This window comes from Cloeon dipterum, chromosome 3 (assembly GCF_949628265.1).
Source record: "Cloeon dipterum chromosome 3, ieCloDipt1.1, whole genome shotgun sequence".
In the NCBI taxonomy this organism is placed as follows: domain Eukaryota; kingdom Metazoa; phylum Arthropoda; class Insecta; order Ephemeroptera; family Baetidae; genus Cloeon; species Cloeon dipterum.
The window spans coordinates 26,056,168-26,083,545 of NC_088788.1; the positions used below are offsets into that span (position 1 = coordinate 26,056,168).

At 41.7% G+C, this 27,378-nt stretch overlaps 6 protein-coding genes and 1 long non-coding RNA gene across 11 annotated transcripts; 3 read left to right on the forward strand and 4 right to left on the reverse strand.

Moving 5' to 3' along the window:
• Positions 1-237: 237 nt before the first annotated feature.
• On the forward strand, positions 238-4,882 carry dbo (Kelch-like protein diablo). The gene is made up of 8 exons (XM_065483123.1): positions 238-433; positions 501-887; positions 1,008-1,367; positions 1,571-1,781; positions 1,834-2,017; positions 2,248-2,525; positions 3,933-4,338; positions 4,444-4,882. The coding sequence occupies exons 2-8, from the start codon at positions 573-575 to the stop codon at positions 4,472-4,474; spliced, it is 1,785 nt and encodes a 594-aa protein (XP_065339195.1). The 5' UTR covers positions 238-433; positions 501-572; the 3' UTR covers positions 4,475-4,882.
• Positions 4,443-6,481, reverse strand: LOC135939015 (reticulocalbin-2). The gene is made up of 7 exons (XM_065483130.1): positions 6,402-6,481; positions 6,160-6,347; positions 5,923-6,070; positions 5,723-5,867; positions 5,472-5,670; positions 5,292-5,415; positions 4,443-5,235 (listed from the first exon to the last, which is right to left on the reverse strand). The coding sequence occupies exons 2-7, from the start codon at positions 6,344-6,346 to the stop codon at positions 5,064-5,066; spliced, it is 975 nt and encodes a 324-aa protein (XP_065339202.1). The 5' UTR covers position 6,347; positions 6,402-6,481; the 3' UTR covers positions 4,443-5,063.
• A 97-nt stretch (positions 6,482-6,578) lies between these two features.
• Zpr1 (zinc finger protein Zpr1) lies at positions 6,579-8,344 on the forward strand. The gene is made up of 7 exons (XM_065483138.1): positions 6,579-6,744; positions 6,820-7,072; positions 7,129-7,280; positions 7,334-7,592; positions 7,649-7,809; positions 7,863-8,117; positions 8,170-8,344. The coding sequence occupies exons 1-7, from the start codon at positions 6,637-6,639 to the stop codon at positions 8,287-8,289; spliced, it is 1,308 nt and encodes a 435-aa protein (XP_065339210.1). The 5' UTR covers positions 6,579-6,636; the 3' UTR covers positions 8,290-8,344.
• ODA-Dnal1 (Outer dynein arm dynein axonemal light chain 1) lies at positions 8,342-9,396 on the reverse strand. Its single transcript, XM_065483139.1, has 5 exons — positions 9,256-9,396; positions 9,045-9,193; positions 8,859-8,970; positions 8,555-8,735; positions 8,342-8,496 (listed from the first exon to the last, which is right to left on the reverse strand). The coding sequence occupies exons 1-5, from the start codon at positions 9,256-9,258 to the stop codon at positions 8,342-8,344; spliced, it is 600 nt and encodes a 199-aa protein (XP_065339211.1). The 5' UTR covers positions 9,259-9,396.
• On the forward strand, positions 9,319-20,843 carry LOC135939017 (serine/threonine-protein phosphatase 2A 56 kDa regulatory subunit gamma isoform-like). 5 transcript variants are annotated; one of them, XM_065483132.1, is made up of 12 exons: positions 9,319-9,461; positions 9,657-9,713; positions 14,786-15,005; positions 16,736-16,935; positions 16,991-17,124; positions 17,446-17,515; positions 17,574-17,978; positions 18,531-18,650; positions 18,708-18,835; positions 18,895-18,996; positions 19,058-19,241; positions 20,001-20,843. In XM_065483132.1, exons 1-12 carry the CDS (start codon positions 9,435-9,437, stop codon positions 20,145-20,147), a joined length of 1,794 nt encoding a protein of 597 aa, XP_065339204.1. In that variant the 5' UTR covers positions 9,319-9,434; the 3' UTR covers positions 20,148-20,843. The 5 variants fall into 5 exon arrangements, with proteins under 5 accessions (XP_065339204.1, XP_065339208.1, XP_065339205.1 ...); XM_065483136.1 differs by lacking the exons at positions 9,319-9,461; positions 9,657-9,713 and adding an exon at positions 11,749-11,824; XM_065483133.1 differs by lacking the exons at positions 9,319-9,461; positions 9,657-9,713 and adding an exon at positions 12,104-12,285.
• LOC135939020 (uncharacterized) lies at positions 9,720-12,092 on the reverse strand. The gene is made up of 3 exons (XR_010574708.1): positions 11,953-12,092; positions 11,719-11,879; positions 9,720-9,970 (listed from the first exon to the last, which is right to left on the reverse strand). It is a non-coding gene; the product is annotated as an uncharacterized LOC135939020 (long non-coding RNA).
• A 154-nt stretch (positions 20,844-20,997) lies between the features above and the next one.
• LOC135939016 (ubiquitin-protein ligase E3C) lies at positions 20,998-26,546 on the reverse strand. The gene is made up of 15 exons (XM_065483131.1): positions 26,200-26,546; positions 25,954-26,145; positions 25,672-25,888; positions 25,471-25,612; positions 25,118-25,418; positions 24,895-25,055; positions 24,601-24,842; positions 23,592-23,963; positions 22,811-23,041; positions 22,628-22,760; positions 22,461-22,572; positions 22,046-22,396; positions 21,462-21,588; positions 21,271-21,401; positions 20,998-21,216 (listed from the first exon to the last, which is right to left on the reverse strand). Exons 1-15 carry the CDS (start codon positions 26,311-26,313, stop codon positions 21,049-21,051), a joined length of 2,994 nt encoding a protein of 997 aa, XP_065339203.1. The 5' UTR covers positions 26,314-26,546; the 3' UTR covers positions 20,998-21,048.
• Positions 26,547-27,378: the final 832 nt, after the last annotated feature.

A 27,378-nucleotide genomic window follows, 5' to 3' on the forward strand; every position in this document is an offset into this window, starting at 1 on the left:
AGAAAATATACTTAAATTTTTATTTGATTTAGCTGCAAATATGTTCTAGAAATATGTTAAAATTAAAATTATTTTGAATAATTTACTGTTATTTAAATTCATTCACGCATTTTTAACAAAGTAGTATCTACTCTACTTTGCTAAATTTTGTGTCTCCCAGAGAAACATCCAACGTCAGTTATGTCCAGTTATGTCTTATCTTCCCCTGTTCCCCTTTCATTTCCCCTTCATTGCATTGAGTAGACGAAAACAGTGCTTTCTCCGGCCACCGCTGCGCGGTCAATCCTTGGTTTGTGACGTCATGCTATTATTCGATACTATTCAGCTGATGATTGTAAATAGAGCAACTTTCAAGTCAGCCGTGGCGATTTAAACCCTTTTCCACCGACTAACCGTGCCCATTCAACTCAATTAGGCAAATTCAGCCGTAAAGGCAAGTAGACAAAGTAGATTAAATCACGCAAGAGCACTCCAAATTGACAGCAAACTTGCTTTTTCAGATTGACTCTGTTTGGGGGTGGGTGCTGCCCCCGTTGCGGCTGCAGGGGTCCTTTGGCCAAGGGGCGCAAGCCATGGGTGACCTGATGATGGGCGAGCGGCCGCCGTCGCCCGCACGGCTCGCCCACACGTCAGACAAACACCCGCGGGCCGTTCTGACAGAGCTGAACGTGCTGCGACGACACCGCGAGTTGTGCGACGTCGTGCTCAATGTCGGCAATCGCAAGATCTTCGCCCACAGGGTCATCTTGAGTGCGTGCAGCCCTTACTTTAGGGCTATGTTCACCAACGAGCTCGCCGAGTCTCGGCAGACGGAGATCGTGATCAGGGACATAGACGAAAACGCCATGGAATTGCTCATCGACTTTTGCTACACAGCACACATCCAGGTTAAGATAATGGCAAACAATACATGACAATTTCGTGCAGATTTAAATCGTGTATTAATGACTGTTGAAATTTGGCACAGAACATACCTTAGTTTATTAAATCCAAAAATTGTTGCACAGGTGGAGGAGAACAACGTGCAGACCCTTTTGCCGGCCGCATGTCTGTTGCAGTTGGCTGAGATCCAGGATATTTGCTGTGAGTTCCTTAAGCGGCAGCTTGACCCATCCAACTGCCTGGGCATTAGAGCGTTCGCTGACACGCACTCATGCCGCGAGTTGCTGCGCATCGCTGACAAGTTTACTCAACACAACTTCACTGAGGTGATGGAGAGCGAGGAATTCTTGCTCCTGCCTGTCTCGCAACTTGTCGACATCATCTCCAGTGATGAGCTCAATGTGCGCACAGAGGAGCAGGTCTTCAGCGCGGTCATGGCCTGGCTCAAGTTCAATGTTGCTGAGAGGCGGCAGCATTTGCCACAAGTAAGTGTGACACCAAATGAGAGAGAACTCCCCCTGAAACGTTAAAAAAGGTTTAATATAGTTTATTCCTAAAGTGGAGAATATTTCAAAATAAACCTAAGGATTTCATAGCTTCTATTAGAAAGATTCATAAACCTATTTAAAAGAAATCAAGGTTATTTTTCAATGGTGTTGGTGAATGAAAAACCATTGCTTTGTTACAGGTACTTCAACATGTCCGTCTGCCTCTTCTAAGTCCCAAATTCCTCGTTGGAACAGTCGGCTCAGATCTGCTGGTGCGTTCTGACGAGGCCTGCCGTGATCTCGTAGATGAGGCCAAGAACTACCTACTCTTGCCCCAGGAGAGGCCTCTGATGCAAGGACCCCGAACCAGGCCTAGAAAACCCACAAGGCGGGGCGAAGTTCTGTTTGCTGGTAATGCATTATGCAATCTCCACTCTGCAGTTTTTAACTGATCCATCCCTAGTCGGTGGTTGGTGCAGCGGTGACGCTATCGCATCGGTAGAGAGATTCGACCCTCAGAGTGGCGAGTGGAAAATGGTGGCGCCGATGAGTAAGCGGCGGTGTGGTGTTGGGGTTGCTGTGCTCAACGACCTCCTTTACTCGGTTGGAGGCCATGATGGCCAATCATATTTAAACTCAATTGAGAGGTAATTATTTAATCAACCCAGGGTCGAATTAATCACCTGCATGAAATCTAGCATCGTTGGTTTGCTCTTGTGAAACTAAAACATTCCTTTAAAGCTTTTTATTTTTACATTAGTATTGTTTGAAGTGCCTCCTCTCTCATTGTTTTCCAATTTGAATTGAACTATTCTTACGTTTTTGCGGTTTGTGCCACTTATTTAACAGAATTTAATGATCTTATATAAATTTCCAGGTACGACCCTCAAACAAACCAGTGGTCATGCGATGTGGCTCCCACTACTTCATGCAGGACCAGCGTCGGGGTGGCAGTCCTTGAGGGTTTTCTCTACGCCGTGGGGGGTCAAGACGGAGTGCAGTGTCTGAACCACGTGGAGAGGTACGACCCCAAGGAGAACAAGTGGAGCAAGGTGGCGCCGATGACCACGAGGAGGCTCGGCGTTGCAGTGGCTGTGTTGGGAGGTTACCTCTATGCAATTGGTGGATCTGACGGGCAGTGCCCACTTAATACAGGTCTGCTGCGCCTCTTTTCTCCATCTTTTAATATAACATTTATATCTGGTATTTTAATTTAAAAAAAAATCAAAACAATTATCAATTTAATTAACCATGAGCGCGTTTTCACAAAATTTTTGTATAAAATTATTTTTCTTTCATTGCTTTTTTCTGCAAATGTTTTAATCTTCAAATTTACGACAGTTAAGTTATGCTTTCCTAACATTACCCACTCAAGACAAAATGATATCAAGTTTTTAAATGTTTGACCTGTCAATTGCAACTTCGTCAGGAGTAATCTAGCTGATTAATTATTTGAGAATTTCTCTTTTATTTGTATTACGTTGCAACCATCGCGTACCCAGGCATTAATTCGGGCCGCAGGACATATAACTCCCCAGTAGTTACCCTCCCAGTGGAGCCGTGCCCTTTCAGGATTATATCTGACACCATCAACTTTAATTAGTTCCCATAGTTGGCAATGGAAGATTTAAAATTTACGCTAAAAGAAGTACTTCTCCAAACATAAGTGGAATTAAAATATTATTTATATTGAATTTATTAATTTAGAAAATGAAATTTAATTGTGATAAATAAACGTTATGTGATTTTTTTTCAAATTATTTTATGTATCTATGATATGACAAGGCAGAATAAACAAGAATATAAAAAATATGCATTTTAGGCTAGCGGCTTAAGGTCGGATAGTTTCTTTAATTATCAGGGTAAAACAATTTTATTGTTTGTATTTAAAATTAACTGTTTCCCTCAAAATTATCGACTCTTTTGCGAACTCTATTGAAATAATTGAAATGTAAATAAGAACGGATTATGCGAATCAAATTTTCTTCAGAATTAATTACTTGACAAGAAAAGAATTTAAGCTCTGTGAAATATTGTTTCTCACCACTCACTCTGCCAAACTCGTGATAAGTTAAGTCTGCGGACGTCTCCCACACTACTTGCCCGTTGTTAACGTGTGGAAAAATAACTCTCAAGTGATTTGAGGGAAATTTTGTCCACGGTTATATATTGACAAGCTGGTGCTCCGCCCGATGGAAAACATGGCTGAGGGTATGTGAGTGAGAAATAGTTTCACCACACTTTACAATGAACAAATAAAACATCCTTACGAAATGAAATTCAGCTGGTCAAGGATTAAGTGATTAAGTTTGGGATTTTCTTTTGTTACCCAAAAAGATTACTTGTGCAATACAAAATATTCTTAACACAAAGAGCAAAGAGCGTTAACCAATTTTGATTGCAATCCTGTATAGGAAAAATAAGGAATTCACAGACCTATTATGGAGAAATAAACAGAATTGAATTGAATCAAGTTCCCATAAATTCAAATGATTATCACTGTTAATTATTTTTCAATCTCAGAGTTCTAAATTTAAAATTATTTGTGCTTGCTGATTTCAGTTGAGAGGTATGATCCGCGGCAAAACAAGTGGACAGCCGTTTCGCCTATGTCAACCCGCAGAAAGCATCTTGGCTGCGCTGTGTTCAACAATTTGATCTACGCGGTGGGCGGACGCGACGACTGCATGGAGTTGTCAAGCGCTGAGCGCTACAATCCGCACACCAACACCTGGAGCCCAATTGTTGCGATGACCTCTCGGCGATCGGGCGTTGGCTTAGCGGTGGTCAACGGCCAGCTATACGCAGTAGGGGGCTTCGACGGAACGGCCTACCTCAAGACCATTGAGGTTTACGATCAGGAGCAGAACCAGTGGCGTCTCTGCGGCGCAATGAATTACAGGAGGCTCGGTGGTGGCGTCGGAGTCATGAGGGCACCTCAAACTGCGGAGCAAATTCCTTTTTTCTGGTATGTTTTCGGTCCTTGTTCTAATTCTAATTTTATAATTTTAATGATTTATGTAATAATCCATAGCGTATGAATTAAAAAATAATTAATTTTTTCAATTTATAGTGAGGCGAGAAGAGGGGCTGGAAACAGTTGATTGCAAGCGCCCAAGACTGTCCCACCTCCTCCGATAACGATGATAGCGGAGACAAGGAGGAGGAATCGTCTTTTGGCATGGTGTTGTCTGGCGTAATCTTGGATTCCTGTTGTACATATGGTTTTAGATCGAGACTCTCTATTGATTTGGAAGTGTTGGAAAGAAAATAATTACTCATTCAAATTTTAACTGTGCTGAAGTCAGGTGATCTGACTATTCAAGGAGCTTTAGACTTGAAATTGATATTTATTTGGTAAGCTTCAGCTTGATATTTATCTGCTTTCCCTAAGTCCAAGTCCCTTTAAAGTTAGATCCAGTCAACGCCAAAGCACGCATTTTATTTTATTATTTCGCTTGGTTAAATGAATGGCACCAATAAATATATGCACAAGTTATACAAGAGAACAAGGTATATTATTTAAAAAAAACTTATGCTTACATTATGAAATACTGATCTTTATTACAATTAAGTATACTTCTAGTAGTGACGTGACAACACTTATTATCTGTCGTATGAGTAAATGCACAACAAATAAATATTACAATGATACTGGCTTTATACATGATTTATATGGCAGTGCAAGAGAATTCACAGTTCGTCAGAAAAAGTGTGCACTTTGTGCAGATGGTCCCCATAATCAGTGGCTTCGGACCCAACAAATATGTCATGGTGTTCAATGACTTCGTCGAAACTGAGGAAGTCATCGTGGTCATCGTCAGCTGAGGCGAAAAGGTGCACCACTTCCTCCTCAGCTATTTCGCTAGATGACAATTTAGTTTCAAACAATGAGGTTGGAATCAGGGCTAAATGTCTTACTCGTCACTGGGCACAACCCACGCCAACAACTCAGCCTTATCGAGTTGACCATCCTTGTTTTTGTCATATTCCGAGTCAAACTTTTCCTTTTCTGATATTAACCATTCTTTTTCCTGGTTTGACGCTGCAGCGGTATATGAAATTAATTTTAGCATGTCAGAGCAGTAAAAATTTTCGCACCTCTTTCTCCAATAAACTCCTGGAAGGTGAGATGACCGTCTCTGTTGGTGTCCTTTTCAGAAAGGGTGTGATTCAGGATAATGTCGTGCATCTCAGGGTGTTCCTCTGGACTGCTGAACAAGGAAAACTCTTGTTTGTTCAAATAGCCATCTTTGTTTTTATCAGCGGCGTTGAAAAGCTCCCTGTCGTCTTGCAGCATCTAGAAAAGATTTATATGAGCCGAAGATAAAAAAGTGAGGTTGTATATCAACCTTAACATTTGGCTCATGCATCTGGATGTCCTCAACGACAGTGCCACCGTAGGCATCTTCCAAATGTTCCTCCCAAGTGACTTTTCCGTCTCTATTTTCATCCACATCCTCAAACTTTTCCTCGGCCTCTTCCTCAGAAAGCAACCTAAATCAATTTACAAATTATTACAATCAGACAAATAATTTTGTGTAAATTTAACCTGAATGATCTTAAAATCCAGGAATGCAACTCTTTCCTCTCTATTTGACCATCCTTGTTTCTGTCCATTTTAGTTAGGAGAATTCTTAACCTCCTCTTGGCTTCATCAGGAGGAAGAGTGTCAAACTCTTCAGCAGTTTTCACACTTCCTGTAAATTAGACAAATTTATGATTGAAACGAAATAACAAAAAATGAAAAATTAAGAAGTTGTGAATCAAATTTAAATATTTTTTCAACCTAAAATGGCTTCATGATCGAATTCTCCGTGATGCCCTCCAACCTCATCGAAGTGTCCAGAATCCCTGGGGCTGTAGGCTCCATCTTCCTCCCTCTCGCCTCTCGAGTGGTGGCCGTGGTGGTGCACCGAGTGGGCAGCGGACAAGGTCACAAGGACGAGAACGAAACCCAACTCTCGGACGAGCATCTTGAAGGGCTCTTCCGCACCCGCAAAATCACACAGATTTGTGATTGTGCGATCGTTTTTTGAGCATAAGCCTAAATGTAAACAAAACCGATTGGCGACTTGGCGACGGCCCCTTTTTTCAAATAATTACTCCCCAAGTTGATCATGAAGGTTACGCCCTTTTTGCTACGCCCCTCAACTCAACGTGGTGTGAATACTGTGACTTCGGCTTTGGGCTTTGCTTATATGCTTATTGTCAATTCAAAACCTGTTAAAAGCCTTTGTGATATCATTCCAATTTTTACACTATCATGACGGAAGCAGAGGTGGACAAAACTGAAGTCCTCTTCAAGGCCCTAAGTGCAGATGACCCTGAGGCGACTGAAATTGAAAGCCTGTGCATGGAGTGCATGGAAAATGTATACACACGTTACATATAGAATTTAGTCGTCTTTTTCAGAGTTTGAAAAATATATTCAATTATTTTCTTCCAGGGCATGACAAGGCTATTGCTGACGAGAATCCCCTATTATAAAGAGGTGGTCATCATGTCCTTTGCTTGCGAGCACTGCGGCGTGAGGAACAATGAGCTCCAATCGGGCGGAAAAATTGATGACCAAGGGGTGGAAATCACTGTGACTTGTGAGAAACCCGTAGACCTCAATCGTCAAGTGGTCAAGTCAGATTACACTTGCATCAAAGTACCTGAGCTGGAGTTTGAAATCCCTTCGCAGAGCCAAAAAGGAGGTGTGTAGTTTTCGCTCTGGTTTTAGGAGGTTCTTTTATGTAACTCTTCATTCCAGAGGTAACAACAATTGAGGGAGTGCTCGACAGGAGCATTCAAGGTCTCGAACAGGATCAGACATTGAGACGAATCCAGGACCCTGAAGGCGCAAAGCAAATTGATGAGTTTGTTGTAAAGCTGAAAGACCTCAAGACCAAGAAATTTACCATGGTTTTATCCATTATTAAAAAAAATCCGTGAGATTCTAAAATATTTGGATACAGATTCTCGAGGATATTAGTGGCAACTGCTTCGTGGAAAACCCAAATGCACCTGCTGCTGACACTGGCGCGACGATGAAGCGTTTCACGCGCACTGCTGAACAGAATGAAATATTGGGCATTTACAGTGAGCAGGCCTCTCCCTCATTTATGGACAGAGACCCCTCGGATTTACTTCAGGATCTGCAGAGTGAGGTTCTACAGTTCAACACCAACTGCCCCGAGTGCAACGCTCCCTGCATGACCAACATGAAAGTGACAAGTAAACTTGCACTTCCTTTTTTTGCTCCACTTTAATTAGATAAATTGATCTCTCAGACATTCCCCACTTCAAGGACATGGTCATCATGGCCACAAACTGCGACGCATGTGGGCATAGAACCAATGAAGTAAAGTCAGGCGGAGGAATCGAACCAACCGGCGTCAAAATTGAGGTGTCTGTCAAGGAACTGATTGACTTGAAAAGAGACGTTCTCAAGGTTTCAGCCCAGTTTTATTGAGACTGCAGTGTGTAATTCGTGTTTTGTTATAGAGTGATACTTGCAATGTGGAAGTGCCAGAGTTGCAGCTGGAAGTGGGTCCACATGCTCTTGGAGGCAGATTTTCCACAGTTGAGGGCCTCTTGGTCGCCATGAAAGAGCAACTCCTGGCTCATTGGGGAGACAGCGTGACTACGGCGACTTCGATAAAGTATGACGAGTTTTTGGGCAAAATGAATATGGCGCTGGAAGCAAAACTTCCTATAACTCTGATTCTTGACGATCCTGCTGGAAACTCTTATGTTCAGGTAAATCTCATGTAGATATTGATCAAAGACATTTTCAGTTTCAAAATTTTAGAGCTTGGATGATGAAAAAGATGCTAATTTAAAAGTCACGAGATATGAACGCACTCATGAGCAGAACGAAGACCTGGGGTTAAACCACATCAAAACTGAAGATTACCATGAAGAGAGTTGATTTTTTTTAATTGGATTGGCTAATTAATTTCTAATAAAATTGTACTTTTTCTTCATTGCTGTACTTGTGCTGGAGGGGCAGCTGCTTGCTCCTCAACCCCTTCTTCTCGGATGACAGGTTCTCCGTCTAGCTTTTTCAAATTTGGCAGCCTTCTTGCTGCTTCAGTGCGCCAAGTGCCCTCCTCACAGGTCTCTTGGAGAGGGTTACCTAAGTATATAAAATTATTTAAAAATGTTCACATTTAAGTGTAATGCTTTTCTCGCACCAACAAACGATAGTTCTTCCAGAGAAGGAATCTCGGCTAGTTTCACATACTCTGCCCACTCTCTGATGAGGTTGTTGGACATGTATAAAACTCTAAGGTTCTTTAACACGTTTATTCCCTTCATTTTTTCTATCAAGTTGTAAGAAATCCATAATTCCTCCAATGTGTCAGCCACACCTTCCTAGAGACCAAGCAAAAATATCAATTTGAAACTATATATTTCACATTAGAAGATGTAACTTTTATTTGCAATTGATAAAAGATGAAATCTGTAAGTAAATTTGATGGATAAAACGGTACACACCAAACCTGCCAAAGATTTTACATAGTTTCTCCCCAGTGATAAAATTCTTAGATTTTTCATTGAGTTGAGACCTGCAATCTTTTCAACCATATTTGTTGATATTGACAGTTTCCTGTTAAAAAGACCAGGAAAAATTAAAATCGTTTTCTTAAATTAGGAACAAAATTAATGCAATCCCCGCCTTACTCGCATTTGGCTAAAACGGCAAGGGAATTGTCCATCTTTTCGATTGGTGGCCATTGAAAGCTGAGTTGAATTTCTTTTGCATCAGAAGCACTGCACCCATTTTTATCCTCCCACCTTTTTAGAGCCTCTTTTATGGAGGTAGCTTTACTCTGCAAATCGGTAAATAGTAAATAAATACACAATCGAAATAGTAGCCTAAATGAAGTCGCACCATTTTTCTTCGCGCGGTTTGATTTCAAGTTGCCATGCCAACGTCACAGATCTGCGGAACAAGCGACAGTCTGTAGGTCACGTGACCACCTTCCAGCCAATCTCAGTCTCCAGACTGGTTATACATGTTTATTCAGTACACAACGTCGTATTTTCATTTTTCGTGTCGTGCGTCGGGCTATGCCGAATAAAATGAAGAAAGACAAGGTGAGTTATCGCCGGCGCCACGTCCAAGGTCGCGGATTCGGCGGACGAATCCGTTAACTTGCCGTCGCGACCGCCATCGACGGTCCAACTGACGGAAATAAACGCGTTTTTCTTGAGCGTTCGTCTTCCCATCAATTGGCTCCATACGTCAATAATCTGGATCGGTGGCATTAATTGATTGTTTTCGGTGTGCAGGACGCGAAGACAGGCAGCAACGATGGTTCCGGGGACAACGCCAGCAGCACTGACGAGGTGAGATAGCCTTTGGCACCGAAGTCGGCGCCGTCGCTCGAGATGCCCCGCGGCGACGGTCGCGCACACACTCCATAACATAAATACATATACACACACATAATACATGATATTCTTCTCACAAATCGTCGTGTTGACTCGAATCACACACGTTTCAGACGAGCTCAGATAACAATTATTTGCCGCAATGGGGCGTGACATGCTCAGCAACTACTGTCCTCTTGATCGGGGAGAAGTGCCCCTAGGTGGCTCCAAAACTGCAAAAATGACAAGTACATGAATGGGGATGAATTTTTCTGGAATTTTTTAGCATAGAACTTACTACTGAAAGTATTTAAACTAAGGTTAAGATTCAACAAAGGTTGAAAAAAATTAAGTTCTTGAATGAGACTATACACTTATTTTTTTCTTGGAATTCTGCTACGTTACGTGCTAACGGAAATATTTGCCTAGAAATTATAAAAATTCATAGTGCTGAAGTCGATGCTGACTTGCTTTCGTTCAAATTTACATTTCCGCGGAGTCAAGTGATGCCGCTTTTTAACAGGCGCTGGCCTGGCTGCTGGGGCCGGCGGCGCTGCTTTGACTTCTAACGTGCTAACAAAAGAGTGACAGAGTCAATAAACACCATCTCTCTCTAGAAAACACCCAACCGACACGAGCTGCAAACTTTTCACAAGCCAGACTAGAGAACACAGTCTCATGAAAAATGCATTATTTGGTTTACAAAACTCAGGAAAGAGATAATAAAGGACCGCGTTTTATTTTTCTTTCGTTATCCAAGCTAGTAGCAATTTTATTTTTTAGTCGGTTGCTTTCAACCTCCTCAAACATTTGATAATAGTACAGAAAAACCTGGTATTTAGGGGTAGATAATTAAACACGACACACGACTTTTTTCTTTCTTATGAATGCGACTTATATAAGATAAATCATTACATTATCATTTACGGTGATTACCCAACTTTCAACATTCAAGTTTATACATATATTCCAATATTAAAGCACCAGTTTTAAACAAAACGCTCTTACAATAATTTCTTATTAAGTGTCAATTGAAAAAAATCGCATTACTGTTTTAATTGTTACCTCACGTCTTAAAAGGGAATTTAAACAAATGCTTCCGTGAGCAATCTGAGTAGAGCAAGCTGGCAAGCAAGGTGTAATCCACACACTAGCCGGTGGTTTACGAGGAAACAAAAGCGAGGATGAGCAGCTTAGGGTACGTAATCATTGCACAAAGTTTTCGCGTGCCGCTTGGCAGAACAAGTAATGCATAGTAATCTGATCGGCTCGGTGGTGAGATCAAGGAGCCGTCGGTCGGTCAGCTATTGCAAAATATTGATGAACAGCCATATCATACAGGTGGGTCCCCGGCAAGTGCATAATTAGAAAGAGTGTTTAATGACTAATAGGAATGTTTTTACTGATTGTGAGCCTTATCAAAATCAAGCGAAACTGAAAATTATACGCTAGATTGAAGGAATAATAGGCTAAAATAAAATAATTTAAGCAGTTTTGTTAAGAAAGGTAACCACATTTTGACCTAATTGCATACAACGAGGTGCCCAGGACTAAACAATAATTATGTAACAATTCACTCTCTGCTATTGGTGGCGTTAGTCTCTCCCATGTTATATCGGACATTGTAAAACGGCGATCTTTAGACAGACATGTTTTTGGGAGGGTAGTTCAGTTGCAGAAATCACACAAATTATTGATTTTTTTGCCAAACCTCCCCAGCAATTTGAACTGTGGCATAATTAAAAAAAAAAAAAACAGATCAGAGATCAGACCCAAATGTAGGGCTTTGAATATAATTTATTTTCATAACGTTTCAATATCAAACGAAGCATCATTTAAATTTAGTCAGGCAACTAAATTTTTCTCTTAAAACACCAAATCGGACATTCACTTGCGATTAAGAAATTTTTGGATTGCCAACAATCTAAACCGTTTGTTATGCGTGACTGTAGAAGCAAACATCTAATATCCTTAAACAAACCTAATTGTTGACTTAAGCGGCCTATCACCAATGTAATAACGGCGCACAACGGGAGCCTGAGGGCCAGCGATAGGGACTGCTAGAGGTGACACAAATGGACCATCAGGTAGAGCATATCACACTTGTCGGCCTCGAAGGCTTGGTGTTTACTCCGGGCCCACCTGTATCATCCACAATTATTATTAAAGGGGGGATTAATGTTGCGATCGCATGAGTATCGCCAGGCGCACAAACAAACAAAGCCACATTGGTCACGCGTCGAGGCGAAATCGTCGGCGATGAAGTGCGAATCGATGCGCATTCGACAGACCGAATGACACAAGGAAGAAAAACGCAAAGCAGCGAGCGCGCGACAAGGGCTTCGCATGGCATTCTTGCGGGGTTTCCCTTTTGTTTGGCGACGCGCGGCACCTCGGCCGCGGCTCAAATGAACCCATTCCGCGCGCTCCGCCGCCACCGAACGCCGCTGCCGCATTGATTAACTAATTGGCCAATTAGCCGCGCTGCCAGTCGGCCCGAGTCATGCCCAAGATCGCGGACGTCTTCAGGAGGCACAAGAGTGCTTTGGTATGTGAGTACGGATTGTTTGCAAACCCGATAATGCCGCCACCGAGTCGAGATCAGCAGATAGAGCACAATTTCACTTGGATAATGCTCGGGTTAGTGTTCAAATCCCGCCAGGCTAATTAATTGCCGTGACATCAGCCGAATAGCTTTTTTATTTGTCATTTGCTTTGCCTTTTAGCGTCGAAAATTTCCTGCCTTGTTGTCAACGTTTTCCGAGCAAATTTTCTGCTTCCTGCTCGAAATTGATAGACAGAGTATTACGTGTGACCTACACAAAGCGCAACGTAGAACCCATATAATAATATAAACAGTCGTAAAAGATTTGTTTAATGAAACAAATTTCGAGTTTCGTCAGTTTAATACACATTTTTATTCCTCCTCTGTTAAATATGAATGTTTATAAGGTGGTGTCGAGCAGGCTCCTAGAGAAAAATCAATAAACTGTCAAACATGCAATTAAAATAAAACTAATTTTAAAATAAATAAAATTATCTTTGTCTCCACCCAAACATTTTGGAAGATTCACTATGACAAATTTTGTCAAACTGATCAAAGAGGATTGATGAAATTTACTACGCCACTGCTACGCCAGACTGAAATACTAATTTATTTTAGCACACTATTCCACTCGTGGTCACGTTGGCTTCTTGGAAATTTTCGAGCGCGTTGTCTAGTTGCGATAAAAAGTGGCTTCAATTGCATTTTAACGTGCTATTTATTTATTGTGCATTAAGGCGTACGAGTAAATTAGAGTGCATTTGACCTCTTGTACGATTGCCAGCCATACTTGGAGGACAATGGAATTTATTATGCCCGTCGTGCGTCCGTCATGAATGCCAATCAGCCGTATCGCGTCGGACAATCGAAAAAGGTGAACGCGACTTGCTTTTGATAGCGGACGCTCCATACCACATTCTCTGGGTCACTCATTTTCGAAACGAGTTTAATCCTTTAATTACTGCATTCCAAATAATGTAATTTCTTTTCTCACTTGCGCGCATTTCTACGTGATGTGGTTGGGACAAATTGATCAGTGTCCTTAACTGTTATTTAATCTCCGTCATTGTTTTTTAAAACACAATTTTGTGCTTCAACTTAAAAGGAAAATTTTCTTCACGCTCAATGGTTTGAAAAATTGTTTCAACTTATGATTATGAAATATAATTATTCCCTCCGCGTAGCTCTGATGGTACTTAAAAACAGTTTATATGCTGTCACAACAGAACTACTAGTTTACTAATTTCTCCTTCCATTTAAATCCAACTGATACTGAAGCGATGGTTAGCGGACTATTTTTCCTTGTTAACGCTGATGCGCGACCCGCGTCATCCTCTCCGTCCCCTTCCCAGCTAACCACCCCTTTCCATCTCAATCAGGAGTAGCCTGCTGTAAATCGCGATTTGGCCGACAAACAAAACGAGCAGCGTCAGGCCCTGTCAAATCAAAATCAGACTCCCTTAAAGGAAAGGCCAGAATTTTCCATTCATCGGGCACCGCGCGCCTCGAATTGGTGTTCAATAACAAGCGAATTGACCTTACAGTCAATAAGGGTCAGGTCAGCAGGCCGCGGTACGGAAAACTGACCCTTACGGCCAGCCGAGGGGCGCGGGTGGCGCCTCGCCCGGCCCAGCGTCGCACTCGCCGAATGGGCGGCTCCTTTGCCCAAAAGGGCTCGGCGCCCGCCAAGCATCGATGTTCGATCCGGCCAAACACTAATAAATCTCGCAATCCCAGCACTAAATGATGTTTCCAAATTAGAATAAAATTGAAGGATTTTTTATTTAGGTCTATAATCTATTCTCGAGTTACAAACCTGTAGTTAAGTGTACAATATTTTTTTCATTAAAATTATAGGAAATGGATAGTTGAGGGTTGAGGATCTCAAAATATAATTAATTTAAATTACTGTAAATTTAATTTAAACTATAATTAATCTTTGAATAATTCAAGCAAATTACAGATGTGGCTAGATTCATTGTTAATTGATCGCTTTATTGAGTAATTTATTAAGGAAAAAATTCATTACCTTCCGCCTTCCGGACGTTTAATTCAAATTTTCCCTTTCATAATTTTCCAAGCCCCATAATCAGCAACCCAAATTGATTAATTAACTTTTAAAAGCCTTTCATTGCCTAGTTTTTATCTTTATTTTTCGTGTTAAAAGTGTTGGTTGACACAAATTCCAAACGAATGAAATGCTCGCTCGACTCCCGTTCGTCCACATCAAAGGGAACGTATGCACGATCCTCTCACGCTGAGTAAACAAATTCGGCGATTCGCACATGGTGGGCGTGTCCTCGTGTGGTTGGTGACGAAATCGATCGATTGTGCGCCGAACGACGATACTCGCGAGGCCTGTTTGTGGCTGGCTGGCTCTCCTCCAGTGTAGCGATGGCCCCGCTCGTGACAGATCAATGGACTCGAATGTCAGTGCCCCTCGGGGGCCCCCGCGCCCCCGGCTCGGCAGCGCCCTCCTCACGCCTCTCGTGTCTGTTCGCAGGTGACCAAGCCGTCGGGGCCGCCGAGTGTGCCGCCGCCGGCGCCGCCCACGGCCGCCGGTGCAGCGCCCAGCACCGCCCCACCGCCGCCCCCGGCCCAGATCAACAAACTCAAGCTGGCTGGACCACCGCACAACCTGAAGAATAAGGACAAGCGACAGGGCTCGTCCCGCTTCAACGTCAGCAAGAACCGCGAGCTGCAGAAGCTGCCCTCGCTCAAAGGTGAGTCGGACGTCTGACCAGAAAAACATCCTGGGGCACCGCACGCCCTGAATAGAAGTTGCATGTCAACATCAGAATTTTTCTTTGTTACAACTGAATTGTATTTCTTGCTTTGTTTTCTTATTGCCGTCACATTCCAGAAAATGGTGCTCACAATTATTCACATTTGAAATTCACATTCCCCTCGTTAGGCGTATTCCATAAGTTTGTTTTAGCGACTTAGATTTAAGATAAAAATTTCAACCTATTGACTTATAAATCATGACTAGATATCGCGCGCAATGCACATTTTTATCACTTGATTTTTAAAATGAAGTGTATTTAAAAAAAATATTTTAAGAACGACCAGTTGTCCTAATCAGTGCATTTGAAATGAACAGGCAGTAAATCCTCCAAACCCTGACGCAGGTGCCGCCTGTGGCGGTCTCCTGCAAGTTAGATAAGCAAAGAATCTCTCGCTTGTTCTTGCTCTATTTTCTGCCCTGACCGATAACACTAGATAATTTTAGTCCCGAAAATTTCTTTTCGAAACTATGCCTCGTTCAATTTCTTTCGTGTCTAAATAATTATCCATGAAACAAACGTTTCGTTCATTATTAAAAATCAATAGCAATTTTACGAAACCTATTATGGCCCTGAAGGAGATTGGAGGCAAGCACGTCAGGCGCCGACCAAGGTGGGAAGGCAAAGCCGAATTAGCGAGGAATTGCTCAAATATTGTCACTACGTACACTTTTCATCGGAACGCGTAGCGGCAAGAGCGCCTTGTGCGTGCTCTATCGGCCCCGCGAGATGACACCGATCCGTCCCGCGGGCCGATTTATCGCTGTTAAACGGCCATTCGTTTTAATTGAAGCTGCGTGAGCATTTGACTATTAGAAAGCGCGTTTGATTGCGACGGGTAAAGTGTGGTGTGCGAATCAGTGCTGCGTCGTCCGCCGGCCGTACCGCCTAGATGCAGCTGCGAGCGATCGGTTTTTATCATCCACTTACTCATTTGCTCCTCTAATTCCATTAATTGGCCACTATCGCCGCCACTAATCACTAACACGGCAATAGTTGTTTCATTTCCATTTTCCGCCCATCTCTCAAACTCTCTTTTGCCTTTCAATGGCTGTCTCCTCCTTGTTCCTGGTTGCCAATTTTTTCATCACTTTTCGGAATTCAATGATCATCTTGCTGAATCATGTTAACTGACGTGCATTGAAATCAGCTGGTTCATACTTAATTGCATAGCAATCAATGCTTGATCATGGGATTGTGGAATAATTTTGTTGGTTCTTCATATTTTAACTTTATTACATAAGGCTAAATTTAGCTTACGGCGTAATTTGATCAAGAAATTCCTTACCTTTTCTATTTATTTTTTCACATATTTACAATATAATGCGTACATCTCAGAATCCGATATTTATTTTGAAATGGCATTTCCGTGTAGTTATCTGTAAACAGAAAACTTCCTGTATATAGTTTCCTTTGGTTTCATTGCTGATTGGAAATCAAGCTTGTAAACAATTTTTAAAACAAGCGAAGCTGATTTGGATCGTTCCTCCAAGTCAGTAATCGATTTTAACATTCCTTTGGAAACCAGTTGGCGCATTGGTGGCACTGACCTTCTCGCACTTGATTCACTTGCACATGGATCAAGTAGAAAGTTGGATTATATCGCATGCACTCGCGCGCGTTTTGAAAGCGAAATTACTGACGCTTTTTCTTGCTTGCCCTAACAGAGGCGAACCCGGCCGACAAAGAGCAGCTGTTCATCGAGAAGCTGCGACAATGCTGCACGCTGTTCGACTTTGTGTCCGACCCGCTGTCCGACCTGAAATGGAAGGAGGTGAAGAGGGCCGCCCTGCACGAGATGGTCGAGCACGTCACCTCGCAGAAGGGTGTCATCACCGAGGCTGTCTATCCTGAGGCTGTCGCTATGGTCGGTTACGCAAATCTTTCGTGGGGCGCGTGTGTTTCATGCTCAGTTTTTCCAGTTCGCAGTGAACCTGTTCAGGACTCTGCCTCCGTCGAGTAACCCGAATGGTGCAGAGTTTGACCCTGAAGAGGACGAACCCACCCTTGAGGCCGCGTGGCCGCATTTGCAGCTAGTCTACGAGTTCTTCCTCAGGTAACTCATCGCGTCCTTAAGTGGATATTTTGAAAAAAAAATTAAAATGTGCACATTAAAATTTTAATAATTAAATTATCCTCTTTTGGACTTGAATGAAATAGCTTTTAAACTTGAATTCAGATATTTCTCTATGATAATTTTGGAAATTATTACTTCCCTATCATTGTTCCCACATTAAATTTGAGTTACTCGCACTTACTAAGGAAATTCATAGATTTGTGGAACTTTCATATATAAAAAGGATCATTGTTGATAAATACATTGCAATTTACTGTCAATAATCAAACTTTATAGTTCTAATCTCCCCTTGCATTACAGATTCCTGGAGTCACCAGACTTTCAGCCCTCCACAGCCAAAAGGTTCATTGATCAGAAGTTTGTTATGCAGGTGAGTTTAGCGTGCCTCTTTTTCTAATCACAACTGTTGACACCACTGCCTTGCACAGTTGTTGGATCTCTTCGACTCGGAAGATCCGCGCGAGCGCGACTTCTTGAAGACAACGCTGCATAGGATATACGGCAAATTCTTGGGTCTGCGCGCCTACATCCGCAAGCAGATCAACAACATCTTCTACAAGTTCATCTACGAGACGGAGCACCACAACGGTATCGCCGAGCTGCTCGAGATCCTGGGCAGCATCATCAATGGCTTCGCCCTGCCGCTGAAGGAGGAGCACAAAGTGTTTCTGCTCAAGGTGCTGCTGCCTCTGCATAAAGTCAAGTCGCTCTCCGTCTACCACCCGCAGCTCGCCTACTGCATAGTTCAGTTCCTCGAGAAGGATCCCAGTCTCACGGAGCCAGTCATCATGTCCCTACTCAAATTCTGGCCTAAAACACACTCTCCCAAAGAGGTATGTGGCATTCATATACCATTAGTATATTGAAGTAAGTTTAAGTTGAATATTTTAAGTCAGTTAAAATTTTGTGCTTCTGAGAAGGGCAAAACGGTGTACTTAAAATAAGATAAGAAATGAGAAATAATAATATGATTCATATCTGTTTTATGTGGTTGATTGCAGTCATGGAATTTTAAAAGGAATAAATTAGTAAGATAATAAACTATTCACATTTACGACTCTCGCGAAAATGTTTTTTTTACCATTAAATTATAAGAAGTATTTATATATTGCAAGAAACGGTTTTGTTCAGATTGATCACATTTTTATTTATCATATTTTGGCATGAAAACGATAATTTGTTAAATACTTTAAAAATTACTCTCAAAGGTAATCTCAAGCATTTCTTGATATATTGTGACCGGCCAGGTAATGTTTTTGACACATGTTTTTCCTAATTGATATCAGGAAGAAAATCTATCCAAAAAGTCGTATATTTGATGCTTGTTAGTTGGAAATTAGTATAGCATCTACAATTTGAACCAAAATATCTGAATTTGCCTCCAGGTCATGTTCTTGAACGAACTCGAAGAGATCCTAGATGTCATCGAGCCTGCTGAATTCCAAAAAGTGATGATCCCTCTTTTCAGACAACTCGCTAAATGTGTTTCAAGTCCTCACTTCCAGGTAATGTCGGCAATTACGACCATGTTTCGCAAGGCTAAATACTGAATTAATTCACAGGTGGCTGAAAGGGCGCTCTATTACTGGAATAACGAGTACATCATGTCCTTAATAAGTGACAATGCACCAACGATTTTGCCTATCATGTTCCCGTCACTCTACAGAAATTCTAAATCTCACTGGAACAAGTAACATGCCCTTTCTTGCAGCATGTGACACTGAAATACTAAAAACGCGCCTTTTCCAGGACTATTCATGGTCTGATTTACAACGCGCTCAAGCTTTTCATGGAGATGAACCAGAAGCTTTTTGATGAATGCACACAAAACTACAAGCAGGAGAGAGCGAAGTACGGCGAATTGCAGTCTCAAATCTGAACGCAAGTGCTTAACCGCTCAATCCCTTTGCAGGAGAGAGAAGGAAAGGGCCAAGGAGAGGGAGGATGCGTGGATTAGGGTGCACCAGTTGGCCAGGCAGAACTACCCTGATCTGCCCATGGTTGACCTAGGCACGTTCGAGTTTGATCCTGTGGTTGGAGATATTCCAGACATGGATGACATCAACTACGACAAGATCGAAATCGAGTCCAGAGAGGTCAGAAAAAGTTAATCTCGCACATGTCAAAGCCATTTTTTGTTTGTTCCTATAAATTTATGTGCTAATAAATGAATCTTAGTTATAAGTTTTGGGCTAGGCAAGGGTCTTGTCCATCCCATTTAAGCCTAGATTTTAATTTATGGATATCAAAATTGTGACCAGCAATTGTATCACACAAATATACATATTTCTTTCTCAATGGATCTCAGAAACTGCATTTTATGTCGCTTTTAGGCGTAGGGCTAGAAGTGTATGCTTGAGTAGTTTCAGTTATTGTGACGTCACAAGCTTGGCACATTGCGAGATGAGATAATAATTAGTTAGAATACACATCACAAACTATGCATCCAAGTTCTGCTGGTACCAAATTGACTTTTCCGGTAATGTGAGCCAAATTATGGTTGTAAAACCCAGAAGTGGAGACTTGCCAATGAAAAATTCGCTGTAAGGGTTTTATGAATACTTTCACCTGCTCTAAAGTTTTTTCCTCAATCATGATCTAAAGTGAAGCATGAAAAAATTATGGACGTGGGTGAAGCTGCCTTGCTGAACGGCAATAAAATTAATAATTAAAGGTGCAGATTGATTAGGGGTCGCCTAACTAGAATTGTAACTGCAAAAAGGGTGACACTATCAAGACTTAAATTAGCTCTTAATCTTTATTCTAATTTAAAGCTGCACAACTCATCAAACCCATTTGACACCATTTATCATTACCAAATCATGCATTAAAATGCGGCCTCTTCTGTGTATCAGGCTCGCCAAGCTGTCCGCAACAAAGAGAAACCACTGCTCAGGAGGAAGTCCGAGCTGCCTCACGACACTTACACCATCAAAGCCTTGATTGACCACCAGCGCGCAGACGAATACCTGACCACACCACCCGACGTCAACAAGTGCTAGGCCAGCCAGCTTTTTATGTATTGTGATTCCAAGACATTCCACCTCCCAGCAAACGAGTTGTACGTTATTTAACACTAAAAGAGTTACAAAGGGCAAGCAGGAATTATTACAAGCGAGACGATGCGGACGCGTTGCGGGATAGAAGTAATTTAAGTCGCATCAAGTCTTAGAGGAGTAAAAAATGTGTGGTGCCTGACGCTGAGCTGTTATTTGGATCTGGGATGGGCAGGGCCGACGTTTTGTAGTCGCCGTTGCATTTTGTCGAGCGTTTCTAAACTGCGGGTCACAGTGATTCCCAAATCTCTCCCAACTGCAACGTTTAATTATGGTGCTTTCCACAGTGATTAGAAATTCCGCGAGAGGTTCAAATTGATCAGTTCCAATTAATGAATTAGGTACCTTAACGCACTCATTCTTTGTTAGTCAATGGAAATTTAAAAAAGATCAAGTTGTTGTCAATCAAAAGCGTTATTAGCAGCTGGATGCCTTGCGAAAGCAAAAACGAAATTTGTTGTTTAGATGCTGGCCCGAATTAAGAAGTTATTTTATCTCTTTATTTCAGCAGTAGGATATGTACCATAATAGTGTCAGTATTGTTTAAAAGAACTATTTCATCCGCTGTTATACATACAATAGGAGTTATTATGATGGAAAGTGAGGAGAATAAATATTATAAATATTGTACCAAGCATGGAACTAATGTGTTTCATTTTCCAGAACTTTGTCACTCTGTGAAATTATCTGAGGTTAAGAATGATAGTTCTATTCAGACGGCAATGATTAAGATTGCACAAGAGACGACTAATTGAATGGTGAGCAAATGATGAAGCGACAGAAAGACACGTTTCAATGACTTCTCATTAGGCGTTTAATCGTGGCGAGTATCACATTGACTTGTTAATTAGCTCAGTTCGAAGCCAGCTCCAGCCTGGATTGCATAGAGTAGCTTCGCCTTGAGCGTGTCTTCATCCTTGAATTGCGGCAACTTCAATAGATTCATGCACGTGCTGGCTGACGGCAGGCGCTCCTCCGTACCAGCCATTTGAATGCAGAACGGAGGATATAACTCCTGCATTAATTCATCATCATCTTAATTGCGTGACGAAAAAAGCACAAATCATACCTTGAACCCCAGAAGCGGAGGCCGTGAGCAGCTGGTCACGAATTTCAGCAACTGACGCCTTTGAAGGTCGTTGAACGTTTCGACCGCCCGCCAAAATGAGCCAATAGTCGGATGGTCTTGCGAGTAGCCACCTGTAGTAGAGGATTGAGTGTTTAATTTTGTGTGTGTCTGCTTTAATGAAACGATTTTACCTGTGTACTGGGTGTGAGCTCGCAAATCGTTTATGTTAACGGGAATCTGCGCACCTGAGATGAGCACTTGGAACTCTTTGTAGTCGAACATTTGCAGCCACTCAAGTGGGATCACATCAGCTAACCCCTAAAACCATAAATTAAAAACTGATGAATTCTAAGGAAGGAGTTGAGGGGAAAATTTTTCAAAAATGAATTGCCAAAAAATATCGAATGGCTCGGATCTGCGTGATGTAATTCAGGATGGATAGCAATTATTGAAATTTGAGACCGTAAAATTAAATAACACGCTCTCTTAAGGAGCAGCGGCCGATTTGGTCCCACAGGCCTCATCAGCCTTAACTCCAAAACAGTATTCATAACACGGAGAATTAACCAAAGAGAACTCTGGATCAGCAATTTTTTAAATCGGTTTAATTTCATGAAATACCTGCTACTGGATGCATTTATTTTTTAAATAAAAAGATTGAATGGGTGTCTGCATAAATTGTTTAAGATTTTTGCAAAAATCGCTTTCTTCGGATTTTACAAGCTCTGATTAATATCATTAACATTATTTGGATATTAATGGAAAGAGAGATCACCTGCTTGAAGGCATTGCATTGTGCCCTGATCTGCTTGTTTAGCTTGTAGTCGGCGATGAGGTGGATGTACTCAATCCTGTTTGCAAGAGTGACCCCAATAGTAGAACCCCCTGGCTTTAGCTCCTCCACTTTGGACTCGCCAAGCTCGTTGTTGACGACAGTGAAGTCCAGGTTGAGGTCAGTCACGTCCTCTTCGTTGTCATACCCCTTGAGGTAAATCAGGTTCTTGTACATTACAGGATCGAGCGACGCGAGCTGATGCACGCTAACGTCCGACTTGGTGCCACCAACCAGCTTTGAGAGGAAGAACTCAGCCATGGGCAGCTCAACCAGGAGGTTCTCAAAGAGCGCCTGAAATTCATAATTCGAAGCAATATTGACCTGCCCGATTTATAGTTTTGAATAAGAATTTTACCTTGCCAAGCATTCGACCAATAAAAAAGTAGTGCTGCTGGAAGTTGTCAATCAGCATGTGAACACTTGGATTCGGGTAAAGCTGGTTGTCGGCCGTCATGCGGAAGAAACCTCTGTATCAGGAATATGGTTACCACATGTCAAAAATTTATAGCACAATTAATTTGCCTATTTGGATCAAACGCCGTTTTCAAAAGCTCCGAGAGGAATTCACGAAAAACACCACCACCGTCGACGCCTGCTTCGTCGAGTCCAGCTGTGTTCACCAACTGCACCCTCATTTTGCTCCGGATTTCAGGCTCTGGAAGTTAAAATGACTATGCAAAACAATGAATTGTTAAATTTAAATACCGTTTTCTGGAGAAAGTTTCTCAAACGCGTCTTCATACAGGTAATTTCTGCGCACTACGATCTGTATTTGAGGGCCGCTGAGGAAGGCGGCCGTGGCCTGGTGCTCATCCTTCTCCTGCAGAACTAGCGTCTGGAAAAGGAGCACTCGCTGTTGGAAAGCAACCACAAAAGGCATCTCTTGCAGAATGGCCATCTGTCTGATTTCACTGGTCGACAAAGGTGGGCCTTGATCTGGAAAACGAAATCAGGAAAATAAATTTGTATGTACCATTAAATCTTTATCGTGGGAAACTCGATGAATAAGTTTATAATTTACTGAAAATTTTCCCATAAGCAAAATTTTAAGGGAAGAGGCACGAGGTTAATACATGTCATTAGCATTTACTGCAGCATCATTGCTATTTACTTAGAACATGCATGACGTAAAACTCAAGGGAATGCTCATTACTGCATGCACTTTAAACAACAACTACTGTAAATATTTGTTGATTTGTATATTAAAATTTATATTAACATAATATAATTATTTGAGATAAAGGTCCATTGTATACTCTAACAAGGGAAACTCATGCCATTGTCTCACTCACTAATGGTGAAAATTATTGTCAATACAAAATTACAAATAATGGATAAATTATTTTTAAATCAACTAGCATATAAGAATACACTTCGCAATTCAAGATAATTTTGCCTTCTCAAGAGGTAGAAAAATTCAAATGACGAAAATTGACTTCAGCCAGTTAAATTCTAAGAGAGCAACATAAAAGATCAATTGACTCACCCAAATTCAACGGGTCAAAAGTGAGCAATCGCTTGAAGGGTTTGTAGCTATGTCTCATGTTGAGTTTGCTGAGGCCAAGGCCGGGCACGATGACTCCTGCCGCGATCCAGTGGTCATCAGGACAGAAGCTTCTTCTCGTGTCCCTAGCGTGAAGGGCCCGCAGCAGGTCGACCGACACGTTGAACAAATGCCGCCAGATGCTGGTGTTGGTTGATTTGCTCTGATGATTTGGCCGCACCACATTTAAGTACTCGGCGCGGACCTGCATTCTCGACTCGGGAAAAGCGAGTCTGATCAGGCCGAGGCACACGCCCTTCATCTCTGTGCTTAACGGGATCAGTTCTGGCACAGTGAATGGCATCGAATTGCCGCCTGCAATGTTTCAAATAATGCACGTGAAACAAATACATTGGAATTATTTGTAAATTCATAGGGATTCTTTGAATTCATGGAGGGTGTTTGCAGCAGAGATTTGATATGGTCTGCAATTTTTTTCACTTCAATTTTATTTTTTTAGTTGTTGGGGTCAAATAGAGGTGTCGTGATCACCAGGTTTCACAAAAAATCTGTAAAATACAGATTTCAACCGCTATTTGACCCAAAAATTTATAAAAAAATAAGTGAAGTGACAATAAAAATTTAAATATTGCGACCAAATCAAATCTCATGGAAAAACCCGGGATTAATTTTTCCCTCGCGATTATAAATATCTTTTTTCCTATGTTTTCTTTAGATATTACTTTTCATAATTATGACTTCAAAATAGTTGCTAGAAACCTACAAAACATAATTAAATAAACTGAAAATCAAACAATTCTAAACCGGACTTGCAGAGAATAAATTCACAGAAAAAAGTAATTTGGATCAATCAATGGTGAAAATAGCTTTATAAAAGTATTGAGAAATAATAAATAAATGCATACATAAATATTTTTATTCAGAAAAAAAATTTTTCAACTGAATTGATGCATGTAAACTTTCAAAGACGGGATTATATTATATTTCCTACCTTGACTTTCGCCCCAGAATTCTGAATCATGCAGCGTGAGGAGTAAAAGGGAGAAGAGCGAACAAAACACAGCAAGAGGTGGCACAAGAGCGCAGATTTCTGCGCTGGATAGCTCCAGCCCCCTGGCCAGAACTCGCAGCAGGAGGGCTTGACTTTGGTAGTCCGACGCCCTGTACGTATTGGTCAAAGTCAACCACACATTACGGAGGAACGCCGGTCTGAACGCCAGGGTGTATAGAATCCTAAGAATAGCTTGAGTCAGATAACGCGCAATTAAAGACGCACGGTTTGTACCTATAATTATTTACTGCTTGTTTGTGAGCCAGAAGAAGGTGGTGGCAAAGAGTGCAAATTGACTTTTGCAGCTCGCCGCTGGAATCTTCCACTTCCATCGACGCTAACAGTCGGTTCACTCTCCAGTCTTCATTTAACAACGCCAGGCACTCGTTGGCCAGCTGTAAACACAAATATTGAATAATTTGCACATAAGATGGCATAAAATTGTTGGTAAGCGCACCCAGGAAGATTTTTTGGGTTCTTCGTCGTCATCTTCAGACACAGGTTGGAGTTGATCCGTCAGGTGCCCAAGTGCGACCAAGTGGCTGAGTACGTCTTCGCTGCTGGAAGGCTGAGAATGCACATCTTCCAGTTTCAACAGAGAATACAAAAGCGTGAGAGAAGACGGCAAGCTTTGCAGCACTCTGGAAAACTCGTAGAGCGGAAAGCCAGGGGCCAATTTCGGAAGGATGAACAGTCGCATCGGATCTGTCAAGGGTGCGACCAGGAACTCCTTGGCCAAGTGCGATAAAATGCAGTCGCTGCACGATTCCAAAATAAATTTGAGCTCCAATCACACTTCATGAATTTTACCTATATTGACGATCTCTCTCCTGGAGGAAAATCGGCGCTTTTAAGAGGTCGAGGAGGCAGAGAGAGATGGGCGCAATCGGACTGCCTTCCATCATTGGTGGTACCCGGCATTCAAACAAATGCCTCAATTGCTTGAAATATCCTAGGATTGTAGGGAAAACAGATTAATTTTCACTTTGAAGGTCCAAACCAAGGACAAACCTCTTTTGGTCAAGTACAAGAAGGTGTGCTGGCCTGAGAGTTTGTTGATGAAGACCTCTAGTAGCCTTAGAGGAATGGTGATATTGCACTCTTTCTCCGTCATCTGTACCAGGGCTACCCTGAGCAACCTTCGCAACCGCCACTTCCATTCATTCGAAGATTCGCACAACGACAGTATGCTAGGCTGATGCTTCAGCAATTCCTTGCACAACCACGTCTGGAAAAAAAATTGAATAATATTAAAATCTAGAACATTGGGCAATAAAATTGGTCCTCGCTTACAAATCTCTGAGAATCTTCAGCGTGTTTGTAAAAGAACAACAACTGTCTGACCAACTTGTCTAGATCGTCCGGCCTCTTTTTGACCAGCTCGTCAAACTCCAGCCTCTGTGCTCTTCGACTCCTTTCCCTAACTAGGCATCCCCTAACAAAGCTCTGCAGTTCAATGGCGGCGGCCAGCTTTTTCCTCTGCTCCTGCTCAGTCGAATGGTTTGAATTAAAATTTCCCATTAGAGACTAGTTACACACCTCTCTCTTAGCCCTCTCGGCCTGCACCCTTTCCAAAAGTGCGTCCCGTTGCCTGCTACGGCCATATCCACCCAAGTTTTGTTCAGGCTTTCTTCGGAAGTCACCGTTGAACATTTTGCTCCACTTTCTTGCCACTTGATGGAATTACTCCGGCCTCCAGGCCAGGACAAGCCTGCTGCAGCCTCAATGCAACCCTCAAATGAAATCTACTCGATGACAGCAAAATGCTGGTCGGCTAGTCTACGAAAATATTAGTCTAAGACAAGAAGTTTCCCTGTCAAAAAGATCGGGAATCTCCTGTCTTGTCTGCCGTGCGTTACAAACAATTTTTATTAGTAAAGTACATTGGCAGGCCACTGGGGGCGTGGAGAAAATCCATGTATAGTTGTTTTATACTCTAGCTTAACTTGGAAAACTATTTCATGAAAAACTAAATTAATAAATATTTTTAAATTTTCTTAAATAATATTTTTCTCGTAACTATTTTCTTGCGAATGATTTCGATATGAAATGCAAAATAAACATTTTTGGACTTTAACTCCTCTTGTTTTCACGCCTGATAACAGCTGTGGCTTGCAAGAGCCAATCAACATTGAGCATCCTGTTAGCCTACAGATCTCGCTCCCCTTTACCCCACAGAATTGACTCATTGTGAGCACGCACCATCTACCGCTAGCATGAGTACTATAGCCATAGCAAGGTACTTGCAAAGGTGGGAGGATGAACAAAATTCAATGCGTGCATTATTTCGTATTTTATTTTATTCTAATTCGTAAACGCGCATCATTTTGATATGTAAACCTGTTGGCGTAGCTTCGTTAAAAATAACGTAGCTGGATGTACGCAATAATAATAATATTATAATGTAATTTATGAAAATTTATATATTATACAATAATATATAATATAATAATACGTCGGCCATCCTGGACAGTTAAAAACGTTGCAGTTAAAAGCTTTAAATTTCTTGTAATTAAATAATCGGACTTGTCCTCGTTGGTTGAAAATGGAGATTTTATTTTTCTCGACATGTTCCGACTTCAACTATATAGCACCCCCTATCCCCCATTGAAGTATAAAATCTTATTTAACGCATACTGTAAGCGATAACACTGAAATTATTATACAGTTTCAAGATTAGCACATATTTTTCAAGCTTCTCTTAGAGTCATTCCTTGG